The 21,097-nt window shown below is 39.7% G+C and overlaps 1 protein-coding gene across 1 annotated transcript in view; it reads left to right on the plus strand.

The window, feature by feature from the left end:
* Positions 1-276: 276 nt before the first annotated feature.
* The window catches only part of taf2 (TAF2 RNA polymerase II, TATA box binding protein (TBP)-associated factor), a 96,272-nt gene continuing 75,451 nt past the window's right edge, over positions 277-21,097 (plus strand). The window contains exons 1-6 of the mRNA XM_072571207.1: positions 277-737; positions 7,597-7,651; positions 7,737-7,897; positions 12,633-12,751; positions 18,776-18,917; positions 19,664-19,895. Coding sequence (XP_072427308.1) covers positions 685-737; positions 7,597-7,651; positions 7,737-7,897; positions 12,633-12,751; positions 18,776-18,917; positions 19,664-19,895 — 762 coding nt within the window. The 5' untranslated portion in view covers positions 277-684. The remainder of the gene's footprint in view (positions 738-7,596; positions 7,652-7,736; positions 7,898-12,632; positions 12,752-18,775; positions 18,918-19,663; positions 19,896-21,097) is intronic.

Consider the following 21,097-nt stretch of genomic DNA (forward strand, 5'->3'; position numbering starts at 1 on the left):
TGTTTTAATTTCAAATGTCCTGTGTTAGCTCTTCGCCTCTGGCAATCACTCTCTCATAGAATCGCAGCCATTCGGCCCATCCGGCCCGTTCTGGTTGTTTGAAGCCCAGAGCCGGCTTCCCATTGGTTCAACTCTCAGCTCAGCCATTGTGATTGGTGTCCGATTCACGATGACCCATCCAATCAGCGAAGGCGCCCTGTAACCCGGAGCAACGGTTTTTCTCCTGACGTACGCTCAAAGCTTTGCCCCCCCCCCGCCCCCTCTTCCTCGCATGCGCGCGATCTCTTGAGTAGTTTTACGGAGCAAACGTTCGTTTGGAAGTCTGTATCGCTTTTGAATAAAAAGTACCGTTTGGAAACAGTTTGTTTTTTAAAAAAAACTTTCTTTCGATATGCAAAGAAATAACAACTGTGGGTAGTCTTGAACTTGGAGGTTAAAGGTCGGAATCAAAATGGCCGCCCTGGCAGACGGCGGTTTGAGAAGGCGCGTGAGGGGAGCGGAGGGGCGATGACGACAGAGCGTGAGTGCTGGCCCAGCCGCTGGGCGCGAGCTTGAGGTGTGGGTTCCAACAACCGGCGCCCCTCCTCCCACCGGAGGCTCAGAGCAATGAGAAGTAACGGTTGCGGGGAGCCGTCTGCCGCTTAACCCGGAGTTGAGAGCGGTGTGCGTGGCCCAGCTGTAGACATGAACAGGAAGAAGGGGGACAAGGGGTTCGAGAGCCCGAGGCCCTATAAATTATAAGTATCTTCCTTATCTTTTTTCCTCGGTGTAACGCGTTTTTTTTCTCCTTTACGCGAGCGCAACTTTATTTCTTCCATCGCGCCCCCCCCCCCCCCCCAACAAACTTCCCCCACAATCTCCTTTTCCCGATAACACTGGCCAGATGTTGCAGTTCGAAATGAAGGCTGCAAGACATCCAGCAGCACAAGATATTCAACGGGACTTCAAGATTTTGGAAAAAAGAGCTCTTGAATGGAAGAAAAGCTGTGGATATAACTGAACCAAAGGGATAATCTGCCCTTTAGAATATTGCCCAGATCGGTCTTGGAGGAATTTGAGTAATAACAGCAGTTGGCCATTGTGCATATAGCGTCTTTAACTTAGTAACAAATTGACATAGTGACATGAAATACTAAAGGAAAAGGTAATGCTAGTCTTTAAGAGTGCCTTGAAGGAAGACAGGGAGGTTTAGGAAGATAGAGCTTTGAGTGAGCTCAGATTTACAGGATGCTGCATTTTATGAAGCCAGTTATGTTTGAAGGTATTCTAAGCAAGGATGAGGGTGAGAAGTGGTTATTGTACTTGAACGTGGACCTTGATTCGGTGGGAAGTGTGGAGCTTGATTTGGGCATGCATGGTGTAATATCTTGTGCTGTGAAATTCTAGAAATAGCTCAAGTTTTTGAAGGATTTGATGAGGTGAGTGTTGCTTAAATTGATACCTCAGTAATGAAGCTGTTATGAATGGATATTCATCTCTGGAGGTGGTAAGGTAGGTATGTAATGGACATTTTAGTTTTGTGCCCTCAGATTTACCCTAAGTGAAGAGCTAGGGTACATCCATATTTGATAGTTTTATTTAATTAGTGCTTAGAGCAGAATGTTGTGCTAGAACTTTGAATGGCATAATTTTGGCAAATAGAATTTAAATGCAGAAATTTGGGAAACTTGGGGTCTTAATAAAGGAGATAAGAGTATTTTTTGGATCATAAGGAGTTAGGATCTGAAACAGTAGGCAAAGTTCCATGAAGAACTATGGAAGAGGGTTTTTAAGTGGAACATACGTGTTGGCAAGGATTGGGTATGGTCTGAATAAAAGGGCAGTGAAAAATTGAGGTTGGATGGTCTGCCCTTGTTATATAGAACACTACAGCACAGTACGGGCCCTTCAGCCCTTGATGTTGTGCTGACCTGTGAAACCAATCTAAAGCCCATCTACACTTATGAAATCAGTTCCAATGCTATGTGTTGAATAATGTTAATTATCAAAGCAGTGACACCGAATTCATTTTATTCTATGCTGGGAAAATGTGTTTATTGCATCCACAACCTCAACATTTGGGAGTAGATTAGGATATGTGGTCAGCATGGATGAGTGAGACTTAAGGGTTGTCTTCTGAGCTGTACATTTCTATGACTCCATGACACACTTTGTGGCATAACTTTAGAATCATGGCTGCAATTGGTGGGAGTACTCTTACCTCTGTATACAGTACTGAAGTCTCATTCCAAAAACATGAGCATAGAACATAGAACAATACAGCACAGAACAGGCCCTTCGGCCCACGATGTTGTGCCGAACTTCTAACCTAGATTAAGCACCCGTCCATGTACCTATCCAAATGCCGCTTAAAGGTCGCCAATGATTCTGACTCCACCACTCCCACGGGCAGCGCATTCCATGCCCCCACTATTCTCTGGGTAAAGAACCCACCCCTGACATCTCCCCTATACCTTCCACCCTTCACCTTAAATTTATGTCCCCTTGTAACACTCTGTTGTACCCGGGGAAAAAGTTTCTGACTGTCTAGTTGTACCCGGGGAAAAAGTTTCTGACAACTAACTGTTGCACCACGGGCGCTGCTGTCTTTTGGATAAGATCAAATCATTATGGAATTCCTACAATGTGGAAGAAGGCAGTTTAGCCCATCGAGTCTATGTCGACCGCTCCGATGAGCATCCCAGCCAGACTAATCCACTATCTTATCCCTGTCACCCTGCATTTCCCATGGTCAATCCACCTAACCAGCAAATCTTTGGACTGTGGGAGGAAACTGGAGGAAACCCACAGAGAATGTACAAACTCCACACAGACAGTTGCCCAAGGGTGAAATTGAACCTTAGTCCTGGCACTGAATCTGTGGTGCTAACCACTGAGTCACTGTACAGCCCAGATGTTTATGTTGAGGTTCCACCTGCCTTCAGGTGGGCACTATTTTGAAGAGTTTGGTTCTCGAGTGAATATTTATGCCTTGACCAATGTCTAAAAAACAAATTTGATCATTGTTTGCTTTTGTGTAAATTGACAGGCATGTTTTCTATACTACAGCACTTTAAAAGTGAGAGCATGAAAGGCACTTTATCAGTGAAAGCTATTTTATAACCTGGCAATTGTGCAAATAAAGATGTGGACCCCATTTCAGATAAAGCCAGTTACTAAAGTGAAAACGGACTATATCATGAGCCTTTAATTTTATTAGTGTGCAACGAGAAGTAGTTTGGAGAAACATGAGTTTTTGAGATGTTGATTATAATATACAGTATGGGTGTCTCCAGGGAGATAAATCTGATATTGTGAACCAATTTGAAAACCTATGGGCTGAAGCCAAGAGATGTAAGACCACTTTTAGTATGGCTAGACTCCAGGCAGAAGGATTATTTGGAACATAAAACTGAATTTTCAACTCCTTGTTTTTGTTCGAAAAGGGCCTGTGTAATTTAAGATTTGAATAGCGCTTAGAACTTGGTGAAAGCATACATGCACCGAGCTCTGTTCTCCTCAGCCAGCAACGTGTACTTGGAGATATAACATGGAGCACCCCAGTGTATACTAATAAAGAAGTTTTGTGTTTTCATAACTGGTTTTTGTTGGAGAAATTCATGTGTTGCTTTAGAGCTTTCAGCATTTAGCTAATTATTACAGTTCATATTTGTTAAATGTGTAGGAAGATAGCTTTGAAGTTAGTGTCAATTTAAAGGACATCTTGTGCACAAGCACAGAAAAATACTTTTGGTCATTATTGGGAAATGTTGATACCTTCCTAGTGTTTCTCAAAAGCTGGAAACAAAAGTGAAAGTAGTCCAGTAATCACGTGGAATGAAACTGAAGCATGTTTTCTTTTGTATTGCTTAATGCTCCCTACAGTGTCGATCAGTTACAAATTCACATCAGTCTGCTGTTGAAAATATTTCCCCATGTCTTTATATAACAGTTGTAAAATAATTTTATATATTTTTTAAAAAGTGAATTGATATTTTACTGTTTAGTTCAATTCAGTAATGGATTGGATGCCAGGTTCAATATTTCCTTTGTTGGATTTCAATGAATTATATTAACGTTGCGCAGCCTTGTGCTTAAAATATGACTTCACCGCTTCTGTGCATATGTCAAGATATTGCTGCATCTTCAATGTCAATATGAATTAAATGCATTGCAGAATGTTAGGGCTGTCATTTAATGCTGTGAGGGTCCTGTTAATGGGATTACTTGTTTCTAATTATAATTGGAATTATAAATTGAATGTTTGTTCTACAAATGCTATAAAGAGCATGCAACCTTATTCAAGTAAAATTTATCTGTTTAACTGATTAAACTTATTTTAAAAATTTTGTTGTGAATTCTTGCTGGAGGTGAATAAATTCATTATAGTTTATGTAGATTGAGAGTTTTACCCAAGTATGTAGACCACTAATATGTAACCACCAATACCATGTTCATTCCACCTAACATATGAGCATAAGAAACTAAAACTTGATCTTGATGGAGTGTAAGTTTTAGTCATTTATTTGTCACATTCTGTTGAGGAAATAACTCAAAACTAGGCATTTTCTTTGAAATGTAACTTAATCAATATCTGTTAAACAACCTTGTATCTAACTTGCAATTTCAAAACTCTGTTAACCGTTCAAATACTCATTTTGATTTTATGAAAAGATGGAGTTTGGTTCTGCTCATTCAGCAAGATTGTAAATGTCCTGATGTCCACTTGCTCTTCCAATAATTTGCAGTCAAATATAAATTATTGATTCAGGGTGAGAAAATGGTTAGACTGAAAATTTGCTGCACAATACTACAAAATGTGACTTGTCATGTAGCTTGGGTTTGTCGGGCAAGATTGGAGGGAGGACAGAAGCCAGATTTTTAAAAAGGACAATTGCAGCTATTCTCAAGAAGTGTTTTCAAAAAATGGCATAAATTTAAACCCTAGTTTCATTTCTATTTTTATTGGTTTCCAATAAATGCCTAGTTGCCACTTGCTTGCAAACTCGTTTATCTTTTGAAAAGAACAATTATTGGAATATCCACAGATTCTTGGGATTTTCTCAGCATGTACGGTTTAATTTGAGGAGCACTTCAGTAGGTGTAAGCCATTCAACCATTAAGCCTGCTATGTCATTTGTTAGATCATGGCTGATCATTCAGTTCTCCACTTTTCATGCTAATCTTGTATTCCTGGATTTAAGACTCAGATCTATCAATTTAAAAGATAAATGATTGACCTATAACTGCCTTCTGAAGTAGAAAGTTCCAAATATTTGCCACCCGAAGAAATTTCTCTGTTCAGTCTTGTGGGTTAAAGGCTGGCAAATCCCCCGGGCTTGATAAGCTGCATTGCAGAAATGGCACCAGAAATATTGGATTTATTAGTGGTTATCTTCCAAAATTCTATAGCCTTTGAAGCAGTTGTTACAGATTGGAGGGTTACAAATGTAACCTCATGATTATAAAAGAGGAAGATAAAACTATCTCAGACTAATTAGTCTTGCGTCAATAGTTGGGATCAACTGGTTTCTTTTAAAAGGATGTTTTTATATTTAGGGATACCTGTAGTCTGTTTGCATCCTTTGGGGGAGGGAAAAAAGCTTTGCTTAACTCGAACTGATCAAAAGTCAAGCTTCTTTTTCCCCCAAAGGGCCAGAACTCCGTGTCTGCTTTGAAAAGGCCTTCAGTTTTGAGGTTTCTTTGGTTTTCAGACATGTGGATAATGGCTACCTGACCTGTAGTGGGGAAAAATGCTGGAATCTTTTGAGTTGTGATAACAGAACGTATGGAAAGTATTAACCAGATTGGATAAACCCAAAACGCGCAAAAACAGATTGCTGGAGAAACTCACCATTGCTGTCCATTCTGAATAAGGGTCACTGAATTTGAAATATTAACTCCTTTCTCTCCACAGAAGCTACCATACCTGCTGACTTTGTCCAGCAATTTGTTTTTGAGTTTCAGATGTGCAACATCTGTTGTTCTTTTTTTAAGCGGATAAAGCCATTAGGAGTTTATGTCCAGTAAATCATGTTTAACTAATCTACTGGAGTATTTTGAGGATGTCACTAATAGAATAGAACCAGTGGATGTACTGTATTTGGATTTCAAGACTGCTTTTGAGAAGGTCTCACATAAGATTTTAGTGGGAAAATCAAAGCAAATGAAATTACAGATAATATACTGGCATTGCAAATTGTTTCATAGACCAGAAGTGGAAATTGAGACTAAATGGGTCTTTTTTTTCTGGTGACACTTGGTGACCATTGTAATAGACACCAGCTATTCACAACAATTGAGGAAGATGCAAGGAGGCTTCAGGGCATTTATAGACAAGTTGAATGAGTAGATAAACATCTGGCAGATACATCATGTGGAAATGCAAAGAAATCTGGGTGTCCTTGTATGTCAGTCAATGGAAATAAAGAGGCAGGTGTGGCATTCGATTAAGAAGGCAGATAGTATGTTGGCCTTACATGAGGATTTGAGTTCAGAAGTAGGATTGGATTGGATTAGATTACATTACAGTGTGGAAACAGGCCCTTCAGCCCAACAAGTCCACACTGACCCACTGAAGCGCAACCCACCCATACCCCTACACCTAACACTACGGGCAATTTAGCGTGGCCAATTCACCTGACCTGCACATCTTTGACTGTGGGAGGAAACCGGAGCACCCGGAGGAAACCCACACAGACACGGGGAGAATTGCAAACTCCACACAGTCAGTCGCCTGAGGTGGGAATTGAACCCGGGTCTCCGGCACTGTGAGGCAGCAGTGCTTACCACTGTGCCACCGTGCTGCCCACCGTGTCTTGCTGCGGTTGGAAACGGTTTTGATGAGATTGCACCTGGAGTATTGTGTGCAGTTTTGGTATCCCCACCTAAGGCAGGGTATATTTGCTGTTGAGGGAGTGCAGCAAAAGTTTACTTGGCTGATGCTGGAGCTGGTGGTGAATAAGGAGAGATTGATTTTACCGGAACTATATTCACTATATATTTTTGAAGAATGAGGGAATCTGATTGAAACGTATAAAATTCTAACAGGTCCAGACAGACAAGATGCTTGGTAAGCCACTTAGGACTGATATCAGGAAACATTTATACATTGAGAAATTTACTACCATAGAAAGCTGTGGGGTAAGAGTATGATTAGGAAAGTGATTGATTGTTCAAGTTTTAGGCAATAAAGGCATCAAAAAAAAGTAGGAATATGACATTAAAATAGAGGATCAGCCATGTTCTTAAATGGCAGAATACTCCTAATTTCTGGTTCGAAGTGGCCAGTCCTTACCCTGTAATCGCAAGCTATGTCCCTTCATGCCATAGCCGAATTTCTGAAAAATATTATGTTGAGTTTGAACCAAAGGAACAAAGTTGTGTTCTGTGCTATTTTATATATATTATGACTCCTCTTTGGACCATGTGAGGCTTGAACCTGAGCTTTTAGACTGAGATAGAGACACTCCTATTGCATCATGAGGTGTTAGTGCTGCTATTATAACCACCCCTCCTCAAATCTAACTGCTTGAACAATGCCAAATAATTATTTAATTTGTTATCTGAGCGCACAGTACAATGAACTGTCATTTACTTTGATTTATGTCTTTATACAACTCACCAGGTCGTCTGCATAAATAATATTAACTTCCAGAGGAAGTCTGTTATAGTAAGTATCCACTATAGTTTTCAAATTTTTACCAGTGATGATTTCAGATGGACTAAACAAGCATTTTGTATACTCATGTTTGTAGGGATTTGTGGAGTTGACCATATTCCCAGCACTTGCAAATCTCAATAGAATAAAACTGAACAGCAAGCAATGTCGGATTTACAGAGTAAGAGTAAATGATTTGGAAGCTGCATTTATTTACAATGACCCGACTTTAGAAGTCTGCCACCATGAATCAAAGCAGTAAGTATTACATTGTGATAGTTTAAGTGCTGAAAGTAAGTGATGGAAAGAAAGGATATTCAAAGATTTGTAGCTCGGGTGCTCGTTGTTGTGGTTCTGTTCGCCGAGCTGGGAATTTGTGTTGCAGACGTTTCATCCCCTGTCTAGGTGACATCGTCAGTGCTTGGGAACCTCCTGTGAAGCGCTTCTGTGATCTTTCCTCCAGCATTTGTAGTGGTTTGAATCTGCCGCTTCCGGTTGTCAGTTCCAGCTGTCCACTACAGTGGTCGGTATATTGGGTCCAGGTCGATGTGCTTATTGATTGAATCTGTGGATGAGTGCCGTGCCTCTAGGAATTCCCTGGCTGTTGTCTGTTTGGCTTGTCCTATAATAGTAGTGTTGTCCCAGTCGAATTCATGTTGCTTGTCATCTCTGTGTGTGGCTACTAAGGATAGCTGGTCATGTCGTTTCGTGGCTAGTTGGTGTTCATGGATGCGGATCATTAGCTGTCTTCCTGTTTGTCCTACTAGCCACCTACATGAACATCAACTAGCCACGAAACAACACGACCAGCTATCCTTAGTAGCCACACACACAGATGACAAGCAACATGAATTCGACTGGGACAACACTACTATTATAGGACAAGCCAAACAGAGAACAGCCAGGGAATTCCTAGAGGCATGGCATTCATCCACAGATTCAATCAATAAGCACATTGACCTGGACCCAATATACCGACGACTGCAGCGGACAGCTGGAACTGACAACCGGAAGCGGCAGATTCAAGCCACTACAAATGCCGCAGGGAAGATCACAGAAGCGTTTCACAGGAGGTTCCCAAGCACTGAGGATGTCACCTAGACAGGGGACGAAACATCTGCAACACAAATTCCCAGCTCGGCGAATAGAACCACAACAAAGAAAGGGTATGTCTGAAAGGGAGAAGTCTCAAGACTTTAGTCAGAAATGATTTGCTGTTCATCACATTTAGACAGCAGAAATTTGCATATTGAATGTTAACTATTGAATTTGCAGTTTTTTCAAAAAGAACCAGAAATGTTAACTACTTTAATTTCAGAACAGCATTACGATGTTGCACTTTAAAATATCAATTCACTAGGTGTTTTATTAAATGTAAAATACATTATTATTCTATTTCTCTATGCTGATTTGTTGGAATATAATTGCTTGGAGCTAGCAGCTCAAGTGGCTTTCTTCATGTGAGCCAGGATAGTAACTTGTTGGCAGGCTGTTCGACCAGAGATGTCAGGCCATTAGAGCCAACCAATATTCTGTTGTCATTGAGATCATGGATGTGTACGTCCAGCAAGGACCTGTTTAATTATGTCAAAAATGGAAAAGCAGGTTATTCTAGTGCTGGATTGGAGCTTACGAGGGAACAGACAATACTGGATTTAGTGTCGTGCAATGAGGCAGACTTGATAAGGGAGCTTAAGGTGAAGGAACCCTTGGGAGGCAGTGATCATAATACGATTGAATTTCCTCTGCAATTTGAGGGGGAGAAGATGGAATCAGAGGTAACGGTATTATAGCTGAATAAAGGCAACTACCGAGGCATGTGCGAGAAGCTGGTAGAGTTGACTGGGAGAGGAGCCGAGCAGGAAAGACAGTGGAACAGCAATGGTAGGAGTTTCTAGAATAATTCAGGAGACACAGAGGAGATTCATCCCAAGGAAAAAAAGCATGGTGCAGGGAGGACAAGACAATCATGGCTGACTAAGGGAAGTTGGGGATAGCATAAAAGCATAAGAGAAAGCGTATCATGTGGTGAAGGGAAGTGAGAAACCAGAAGATTGGGAAGCTTACAAACGCCAATAGAGGATAAATGAAATGAGAAATAAAGAGGGAGAAGATAAATATGAGAGCACGTTAACCTTTGATATAAAGGAAGTCTGTAAGAGTTTCTTTAGCAAGGGCAAAAGAGAGGCAAAAGTGGACATTGGGCTGCTGGGAAATAAGGAAATAGCTGAGGAACTGAAAAATTACTTTGTATCAGTCTTCACAGTGGAAAATATGAGTAATATCCCAAAAGTTCGAATGTGTTGGGGCAGAGTTGAGTATTGTGGCATCACCAAGGAAAAGATGCTAGAAAAACTGGGCTAAAGGTGGATACATCACCTGGACTAGATGAACTACACCCCAGATTTCTAAGGGAGATAACTGAAGAGATAGTGGAGGCATTAGTGGAGATCTTTCAGGAATTGCTCGAATCAGGGAGGGTCCCAGAGGACTGGAAAACTGCTAACGTCACACCTCTCTTTAAAAAGGGAGTAAGGTAAAAGATGGAAAATTAGGCAGATGAGCCTAAGCTGGCTAAGATCCTGGAATCCATTGTGATGGATGAAATTTCTGGATACTTTGAAATATGTGGTAAAATGGGGCAGAGTCAGCATGGTTTCATCAAGGGGAGGTCATGCCTGACAAATCTTCTAGAATTCTTGAGGATGAGTATTGATACCACAAAGTTGGTTGTTCGTGCTACATTCCCCTGAGAATCCATCACCACCTACATTTTCCAAAACAGCATACTGTTTGAAATGTGGATGGCCACAGAAGACTCCTGCATGACCTGCCTATGTCTGTTACCTTTCCTGGAGTTAACCCATTTATGTGACTGTATCTGCAACTTTTCTCCCTTCCTATAATTGCCATCCATCACATTCCTTTGCTCTTGTAAATTCTTAATTGCCTCTGACTGTCTCTCCAACCCATCCATTCGATCTGATAGGATTTGCAACCAATGGCGTTTATTGCAGATATAATCCTCAGTAACCCTTAAACTCTCCCTCAACTCCCACATCCGACAAGAAGAGCATATCATTCTACTAAAGGCCATTTTTGCTTGTTTCAATTTACAGACCCAGAAAATAGCACTGTCTTGTTCCTCTACAAAACACTGCTCCAGGCTAACTTAATACTTATAGCTAATATTTTTAAGTTTAGTCAAGAGACATATCTCAATGAAACATATAATCAAGAAAGAACCCACTCTACTCACTACTGCAGACTTACTGTAAGGCCACACTTAAATTATTCACTTATCTATTTCTGTGCTGTGACCTTCCCAAGCAGGTTTCTCCAAGATTAGTTGTGAATTTCACTGTTTGTTAATTTTCCCAGACACACTTTGATGTCCAGCGATACATGAATTCAAACAGCAAAGGCGGTAACTGTGCAGGTTCACTGCTGTGTCAGGGAGCAGTTATGTCAGAATATATGGAAGTTTTGGTTTTGCTAAAGCAAATTCAGGTATTTACTGTGACATATGCAGTGCAAGGATGTAGATATTCATATGCCCAAGTTAGTGAAACATAGTATTTATGTACAAAAAGGCACATATAGTATTTGCTTTTGTATCTTGGGGTTTCTTGTAATTCAATAGTGAAACAAGATTCTACAGTTTGCAGATTCTTGGACAAATTCTATCCGAAGTATTGGTTTCCGACTTGGGTGCGAAATGGGTGCATGTAGATTTAGCAGAAGTATATTAGCCCGAATGAATTAATTTGAAGTCCGTTTTAGTAAGCATGGCTTGACTAGATAAAAACAAATTATTTCTGCCATTATAAGTATTTAGAAGTTAAATCTGCTTGTGTGCTTTTTCTCTGATGGAAATTCAGAATCTGTTTCCTCCAGAGACAATTCTTCCATGTAGCATTGAGTACTGAATAAACTAAAAGCTTTAAGGATAACATTGATATTGGTTAAGTTAAAGTATTGGTATATGGAATTGGGGTACAGATCTACCATAAGCTAACAAAATGGAGGCACAGGTTTGATGGAGAAACTACATATTAGTGTTCCTTTTGAAAGAAATAATTTTGATAGTTTTGCCACAAGTCATATTATCAGAGGATATGTTTCTGTCATCTGTCTACTTAATTTTTATACAGTCCATTCTGCTAAAACTTGCATTTCTTAAATACAAATTGGCTATAATGCGATTGGTGAATTTTAGACCATTATTTGTAGAATGTGAATTTTCCTTATCTGTATAGGGTAAGGTCCCATTGCTTTAAATGGTGCTGCTATTACGTGATTTTCATATAATGAGGGATTGCATGGGAACAGAATTATTGCATACATCAGGACAGTCTGTACTGTGAATAATTAATTTAAAAAAACCTTCGTTCATGTAATTTTTCATCACATTGGATGTTTCAAAGTGCTGTACTACCAATAAAATACTTGTGAAAGTACAGTTACTGTTGGAGCGTAGGGGGCACAGCAGCTAACTTGTACTTGACGAAGTCCCACAAATAACAATGCAATAATTTCAGGATTTTTTGTGATGTTGAATGAGGGATCAATATTGGTTAGGATACAAGGGATAACTCCCTTGCTCTTTTTCAAAGTAGTACAATCGGATAATTTACTTCCCTCAAAATAGCCAGATGAACCTTGGGTTAATGTCTTGCCGGAAAGATGCCACCTCTGAGAGTGCAGTGCTTCTTTAATACTGTACTGGAATGTCATTCTTAATTTTTGTACACAAAATAAATGGAATGGTGCTTGAATCTCGAATCTTGTGATGCCATAAGTAAATGTAACTGACATAAAAAATACAAACTGTTCTTTTTGCTTCCTAAAATCAACAAAATTAATTAATGAGATTAGTTAGTAATAGCTGCAAATAAAATTTGATCATGAAGGAGCAGAAGTAGACCAATTAGCCTATTGGGTCTGTTAAAATATGGAATACATCAATTTTCTTTCTTCCTTTGGATTCTAGGCGGAATCTTAATTATTTTTCCAATGCCTATGCGGCAGCAGTCAGCGCAGTTGACCCAGACACAGGAAATGGAGAGCTGTGCATCAAAGTCCCATCTGAACTATGGAAACACGTTGATGGTAATTATAAGTGCATGCTGCAAAGCAAAGTGTTCAGGATACAGGCAATCACTTAACCTCAGATTGAATTCAAGTTCTAATATGGCAAAGTTATTAAATTGATTTTATTAAATCTATGAATTTGTGGACTAATAACCAAGTTATAGTCATACAGGTTGGAAACAGAACCTTCGGCCCAACTTGTCCGTGTCAAGCAGGCATCCCAATTTGACCTCGACCCATTTGCAAGCATTTTTCCCATACCTCTCTTCACCCTTTCTATCATATACCCATCTAGATGCCTTCTCTGATTCTTTGTTCCATACATGCACCACCTTCTGTGTGAAGATGTTATCTCTTTTTAAATCTTTCCTCTCTTGTCTTAAACCCAAACTTCTAGGTTTGCATTCCACCACCCTAGACAGAATACCCTGGGCTATTCACCCTATCTATGCTCTTTATGATTTTGTAAACTTTTTTAAAGTCACCCTTCAGCTTATGACACTCCAGGAAAAAAAACCCCAGTCTATTCAGCCTCTCCCTATAACTCCAAACCTTCCAGTTCTGGCAGCATCCTTGCAAATCTTTTCTGAACCCTCTCAATTTAACAATAGCCTTGTGGTACTGTCACTAGCCTATTTAATGCATGTAATGTTCTGGGGACCCATGTTCAAATTCTGACACACCTGAGTTCAATAAAAATCTGGAATTAAGATTCTAATGATGACCATGAATCCATTGTCAAGTGTCTGAAAAACCCTTGTTTACCCTATCCCAAAAGTTCACTAATGCCCTTTAGGGAAGGAAATCTGCCAACCTTACCTGGTCTGGCCTATATGTGACCCAGTCCACAGCAATGTGGTTGACTCTTAACTGCTAGTTGGGGAATTAGGGAGCGATGATAAATGCTGCCAAGCTGGTGACACATGAACGTTTTAAAAAAAAACTCCCTGTGGAGTGGCAACCAGGGTTGTATGCAATATTCGAAAAGTGGCTTCACCAAAGTCCTATATATGTGCAACATGGCCAATGAAGGGAAGCGTGCCAAATGCTGCCTTCACCACCCTGTCTATCTGTGATCTCACTTTTGAGGAACTGTGCACCTGCACCCCTAAGTCTCTTTGTTTGGTGACACACCTGAAGACCCTAACATTGTGTATAAGTCCTACCCTGGTTTGCTGTACCAAAATGCATCACCTCCCATTTATCCTGGCTAACTTGTAACTCTCAAGCACCTTAATTGAGCCATCACATCTCATCCTAACATAAGCAGCCTTCTTCCTCTTGACAAGAGATTTAACTTCCTTCGTAAATCACGGCTCCTGCGCTCGACAGCTTCCTCCCTGTTGACCGGTACATACATATCAAGGACCCACAGTAGCTGTTCCTTGAATAAGCTCCACATTTCAATTGTGCTCATCCCCTGCAGTTTCTTTCCCCATCCTAGCCATCCTAAATTTTGCCAAATTGCCTTTCCCCCCCCCCCCGCTATAACTCTTGCCTGCGATTATATACCTATCCCTTTCCATCACTAAAATAAACATAACTGAATTGTGGTCACTATCACCGAAGTGCTCACCTACCTCCAAATGTAACACCTGGCCGGTTTCATTACCCAGTACCAAATCTAATGTGGCCTCTCCCCTTGTTGGCCTGTCTACCTATTGTGTTAGAAAACCGTCCTGCATGCATTGGACAAAACCAGACCCATCTACTTGAACTGTAGTGTCCCTGGTCAATATTTGGAAAGTTAAAGACTCTCAAATAATTACCCTGTCATTCTCGCTCCTATTAAGGATCATCTTTGCTATCCTATCCTCTACATCTTGAACTATTTGGAGACGTATAGAAAACTCCTAACAGGGTAACCTCTCATGTTTCGAATCTCAGCCCATACTACCTAAGTAGACAAGTCCTCAAACATCCTTTCTGCAAACTTAATACTGTCCTTAACTAATAGTGCCACGTCAACCCCTCTTTTACCATCTTCTCTGTTCTTATTTCAACATCTAAATCCTGGAACCTGCAATACTATTCCTGTCCCTGCTCTACCCATATCTCCAAAATGGCCACAACATTAAAATCCCAGGTACCAACCCATGATGCAAGTTCACCCACCTTATTCCAAGTGCTCCCCAACTTCTTGCTTGCTGGTGCCTTTTTGTGATCTTGAAATCTTTGTTCTGACATCACTACTCTCAACCTCCCATATACTTGAACTACAATTTTGGTTCCCATTCCCCTGCAAAATTAGTTTAAACCCATCCGAAGTGCATTAGCAAATCTTCCCCCAGGATATCAGTACCCCTCTGGTTCAGTTGAAGACCATCCTGTTTGTTGAGGCCTCGCCTCCCTCTCTCTGGCAACAAACCAGAGATAACAATTGTTTGTTCTATCTCTAAGCTTCCATCCTAGCTCCCTGAATTTTTGCCTTAAATTCCCATCTCTCTTCCTACCTACGTCATTGGTGCCTGTGTGGACCTCGATTTTGGGCTGCTCTCCCTCCCCTCAAGGATCCCGAAAACCTGATCAGAGACATCACAAACCCTAGCACCTAGGAGGCAGCACACCAACCGTGAACGTCTTTCATTCCCACAGACCCTCCTGTATGTGTCCCCCCCCCCCCCCCCCCCCCCCAAAGCTATAAAGTCCTGTAACCAATGCTCTGCTCCCCTTCCCTTTTGAGTAACAGGGACAGACTCTGTGCTCCCTGAAGTGGTTTTAGAGGACCTAGAGTTGGGTGCATTTTCCACAGATGCAGTCAGCAGCGACACTACTGGTGACCCTTACTGCCCACTTTCTGCTGGAGGGACATTGAACTCCATTCCCACGATCGTAAATTCCCAACGAGACTACTGTCAAACTCAAAAAAAAGAAACTAGTCACCTTATCAGTGTGACGCACAGAACCTTTTTGGTTAGTGTTAAGTGGATGCACCTTGAATAACCATCTTAATTTTGTGTTATCCATAAACTTGGCGATAATACATTTTCCTCATTTCTGTCTCTGTCTCTGTCTCCCTCTCTCACATGCAGACACACAAACCTTATCCCAATTTTCCATCTTTTTATTACCTGTGAAGTAATACCGCAGAGAAAGAGGCCCCTCAGCCCATCATGCCAACCAACAAACACCAGACTATTTTAATCTTATTTGTGTTGTTTTGGCTCAAAGCCTACTGTGCCCTAGTTTAAGTGCTTATCCAGTGTTCTTTAAATGTTGCAAGACTACTTGCCTCCACCACTATCTCCGATCGCACTTTCCATATTTCTACCATGCTCCAGGTGAAATTTGTTTTCTCCAATCTTCTCTAAACCACTTAAACTTATGGTTTTTAGACACATCTGGGGAAAAGATTCTCACAGTCTGCCCTACCTATGCCACTCATAATTTTATTAAGCCTAACAAATACTCTATAATGTTGCAAAGGACTTCCCTATTCCTTTTATTCTGTGTCCTGGCTAATTAAGGCAAGTCAACTTCACCACCCTGTCAATCTGTGCTGACATCTTCAGAGATCTATGAACTTCTACACAAAGGTCCATGAATTCCTCTGTAATCTCTCAGGACCTGCCATTCATCGTGTAAATCCTTTCCTCATTAGACCTTCCAAAATACATCACCTCTCACTTATCAGGATTAAATTCCATCTGCCATTGCTCTGCCCAGTTTATCGGCTGATCAATATCAGACTGTAGCCAGTGACCATCCTCCTCACTAACAATAGCACCAGCAATGTTCGTGTCACATACAAGTCATTTAAAGTACGTACAAACAGCAAGGGTCCCAGCACTAATCCCTGTGGTGCACTGCTGGTCCAACCATGAAACAACCTGCATCATCACTCTCTCCTTCCTATGTGCAATCCAGATTCAGTTTGGATCCAGTTTGCCAACTTGCCTTGGATCCCATGCACCCTTATCTTTTGGACCAGCCTTCCATGTGAGGCCTTTTCAAAAGCCTTACTGAAGTCCATATGAACCACATCAAATGCACAACTGCCAATCTTCTATCCATGCTAATATGCTATCTCCAACACCCAGGGTCTCTTATTAAGTAGGCTATTGCATCTCAATTGTTTTCTAGAAATCCAAATATATTTCATCCATTGTTTCCTCTTTAACTATCTTGTTTGTTACTTCAAAGCAGTCTAATACACTTGCTTGGCATGATTTCCCTTTCATGAAACCATGCTGACCCTGCTTGATTATATTACATTGTAAGACTGTGCTATTAAAACCTTTATGATCGGCTCCAACATTTTCCCAATAGCCAATGTTGTGTTAACTGCCCTCAAGTTACCTTCATTTTTTGAATAAAGGTTTTACATTAGCATATCCAATACTGTAGCATTTTTCCAACATGTAAATAATTGGCAAATGTACAGTGGGGTTGGATTGAAATTGTTTATATTAAAATTGGATTGAATATTTCAACAGTTATGTTGATCTGGACTACACTGTTTGAATATACATTAGAACGAGACTTGATAGTGGCTTTGAATGAGGGTGTAGAAAGGAGAACTTTGTACTGAAGGAGCAAGGGTTTGGAAGTGGAAAGCATTCTCAATGTGTCGACACTGACATGTTTGGTAAAATGCTGTCCTTCCATGCGGCATGCTTCAGTGTCAGCTTGGCTCAAGTAGTAGAATCCACGTATTTGAATGAAACACTGCTGGCTTTGAACCCACTCCCAAGAATTGATTTCATAATTGATAGCATGTTATGGAAAATTCAGTCTTTCAGGATATGTTTTTAACTTAGGAATAGAGTGCTTAAATTGAGTTCATGTGAAAGAAAATATGGTGCTGTTGTCTTATTTGTGGGACACAGAACAACCAGCATTACCAAGATGAGCTGAGGATTTATCTAATTTATGGGACCTTGCATGCACATTATTGTTACATTGCCTATGTTCCTGCATGGCTGCACTTCAAAAGTAATTAATTGGCTGTAAAAACAAAGCATCAATCAGAATGTTGCAGACACTTAATTGATCTTGCCAAATATAAAATAAAAACTTAGCCAAGGTTCTTAAAGTAAAATGCTTTTCAGCCTTGATATAAGTTTAATCCATGCTTGCTCACTAGCAGTTGAAATTATCTTTCCGTAAAGGGGCACAGTTTCACGAAGAATAAAGCAACATGTATTGCTCCCATGTAGAATGGCACGTTGTAACAATGTTTAGAACTGTAGCCTCACAGCGCCCGGAACCCAGGTTTGATTTCAGCCCCAAGTGACTGTGAAATTTGCATGTTCTCCCCATGTCTGCATGGGTTTCTACCCATTGCTCCAATTTCCTCCCACAGTCCGAAGGTCTAAAGTGGCTTGCCCGTGTTAAGTTACCCCATAGTGTTCAGGAATATGTGGTTAGGTGGACTTAGTATGGTAAATGCAAAGTTATGGGAATAGGATGCTCTTCAGTTGGTTGATGCAGACTCGGTGGGCCAGATGGCCTCTCTGCATTGTAGGGATTCTTTGGTTCTAATTCTTATTTCATCTACTGTGACCAGTGCCATAGGAAACTTCATATTATATTCAAAGTATATCTTTAGCATGCATTTCTTGTCAATTACATATCTCACTGCATATTGATATCTCACTTTAAAAGCAGCCATTTGGAATGCATACAACCTGATATCCAGTTAATCTTAAAAAAAAATGCAAGGTTCTTGACTTGGTCGCTTCTATTAGAAATGGTGAGCTATTGCTTTTTTTGTTCTTTTGACTCAATTGTCTCAATTTTCCTCAAGAAGAGGAGTCATAGAGCAATATATGTAGAAAATTGTCCAAATAATAATTGACTTCTGTCTGTTCCTGGGTGTGTATTATTCAGATTATCATGCTACATGAAGTGTCTAAACTGTGATATGAAGACCAGTCAGGTGGACAGTGCCTTAGCACATTTGCCACGTATGGTATAATATTTTGTCATTCTGTGTTAGTCCATTATATAAAAATATTTGATAATTATGCTGATAATTAAGCTGTAACCTACAGTTGTTCAGTAATGTACTGTCAATAATTTTATCTTTGGTATTATTAGAGATGAAAGTTTTGAAGGTATATATTGAATTTTCCTTGGACCAGCCAAAAGGAGGGCTTCATTTTGTTGTGCCCAATATGGAAGGTAGCATGGCTGAGCGAGGGGCGCATGTCTTCTCCTTTGGTTATGAAAACTCTACAAGGTGAGTAAGCAGATTCTTTGGAATAAGTTGTTCGAATACTTATATGTGAAAGCATTTTTTTTTAAAGCTTGTCTAATTATTGCTAGAATTACAGACTAATAAAGCACTATGCAGTCTTTTCAAAAGAGCTGAAAAGTTAGTCCCATTCCCTTACACTTTTATCATATTTCTCTGAAATTTTCCAGTTCAAGAATTTAGGCAACTCCTTTCTGAAAGTAATTTAATTTGTTGACACCACTCTTTGAGTTCATAATGCATTCTCCTCATCTTGCTTTCACCTTGTCTTGCAAATATATCAAATTTATGTCTTCTGGTTCCTGACCTTTCTATCAATGATATTACATATGCTTGTTTCATTATTATAAATGCCCTTCAAAATTTTATACCACCTGAATTAAATCTGCCTTATTTTTAAATTTAAAATGACAATTAAATAGTTGCAGAATATGATTTTAAATCTGAAAATCACTTTTGTCAGGGGGAGAGTAGACTTTAAGATACTTGAAACAAGAGGAGGTGGAATTACTTGAATTACAGGGTTGAGACCTTTTGAGCTTGTTATCCAACAACATGGGTATTAAATCCACAATTTGGGGTTCCTTGGAGAAATGCTGCAGTTTAGGAAAGGGGAGCATTAAGTTGATGCAGTGACTTCTGTGTTGAATAAATTTTGGTGTTTGAACTATTTGAAGGGAAGAGGATCTACAAGACTTTTGACAGCTTATGCCTTTGTTTGTGATTTGCAGATTTTGGTTTCCCTGTGTTGACTCTTATTCTGAACTTTGCACATGGAAATTGGAGTTCACAGTTGATGCTGCTATGGTGGCAGTTTCCAATGGAGATTTGGTGGAATCTGTTTATACCAATGACATGAGAAAAAAAACTTTTCATTACATGTTGACTATTCCAACGGCAGCGCCAAACATTTCTCTTGCTGTCGGTCCCTTTGAAATACTAGTTGATCCTTACATGCATGAGGTAAATTGAGCAAAACTGTATTTGGTTTGACTGTTTTGATCTCTACTTTTATTCCCCTTTTTATGCTTAAAAGCACAGCAATCACTTTTTAAATTATATTTACTGCTAAATATTTTCAGTGTTTATATTTGGAATTTGCGTGAATGGTTTAAATAGCTTTATTTAATGCATAAAGTACAATGATAATGTAAGTATCTCCATTAAGCTTGAGAAAATGTTTCTGAATCAATCCAATCAGCAAGCAGTGAATTATCAGGAAAATTTTTAAAAACTTTCACAGGCCAGTGATTTTTAATCCAATGGCAATCGACCTGCTTGGTCGATTGTATTGGTAACTTCAGAGAGTTAGACAGAGAACATCAGATCAATTTTCTATGCCATGCTCAGGCCTGACCGAGTAAAATGATATTTTATAAATTGGCCTTTGAAATTAGAAGCACTTAAAAGCTACTACACCTTAATCCTATTTGGTGTCCCCCATGAGCTCCTAAAAGTGTGTAATTAAAAGTCAACGTTCATGAAATAAGGTCAAAGTGTCATGCTTTTGAATTATTGCTACACGATGATAAATTCAATTACTGCAGCCATGAGTACTCTGAAATTTTTAAAAATAATCTATATGGTGAAAATGAACTCAGATTTTCAGACAGCAGTATGAAACACATTTTCAGTTATTTGCAAAATGAGACTGAATTGTCATGTTTGTAGGTTTAGTGGTAGGAGTGGTCATGGTTGTTTTCATGGCAACTGCTGTTGTCTTGATTGTATAAGCTAAAGAGGCCATTCGTTGACTTTATACGATGCTGTTTCTTTAACTCAAGATACCAGTAATGTGCTCCTGTGTAATTCAAGATTTTTCTTGGAATGCATTATGTTTGAAGTACTGCTCTATGATAATAGCTTCCTTAAGTTTCATGTCATCTTTGATTGTCAGTAAAGTACAGCATTGTGAAATCTCCTCTAGGAACTTTGAGAAAGTTGTTTTATGAACTTTCACTTGCTTTATATAGCCTTTCATATGAAGGAAATCATAATTAGTTTCAAGTATTTATGATCTAATTGCTGTACCAGTCCCCTCTAATTCTAGGATTAATTATATTTAAAGAAAACATTCATGTTATGCCCTTCAAAGAATGAACAGTTTTAGGATCCTGTTCAAGCAAGTCTGTTTTAAATTTTAAAATTCTAGGCTGGTGATTAAG

Source organism: Chiloscyllium punctatum, chromosome 5 (assembly GCF_047496795.1).
Source record: "Chiloscyllium punctatum isolate Juve2018m chromosome 5, sChiPun1.3, whole genome shotgun sequence".
NCBI classification, from domain to species: Eukaryota; Metazoa; Chordata; class Chondrichthyes; order Orectolobiformes; family Hemiscylliidae; genus Chiloscyllium; species Chiloscyllium punctatum.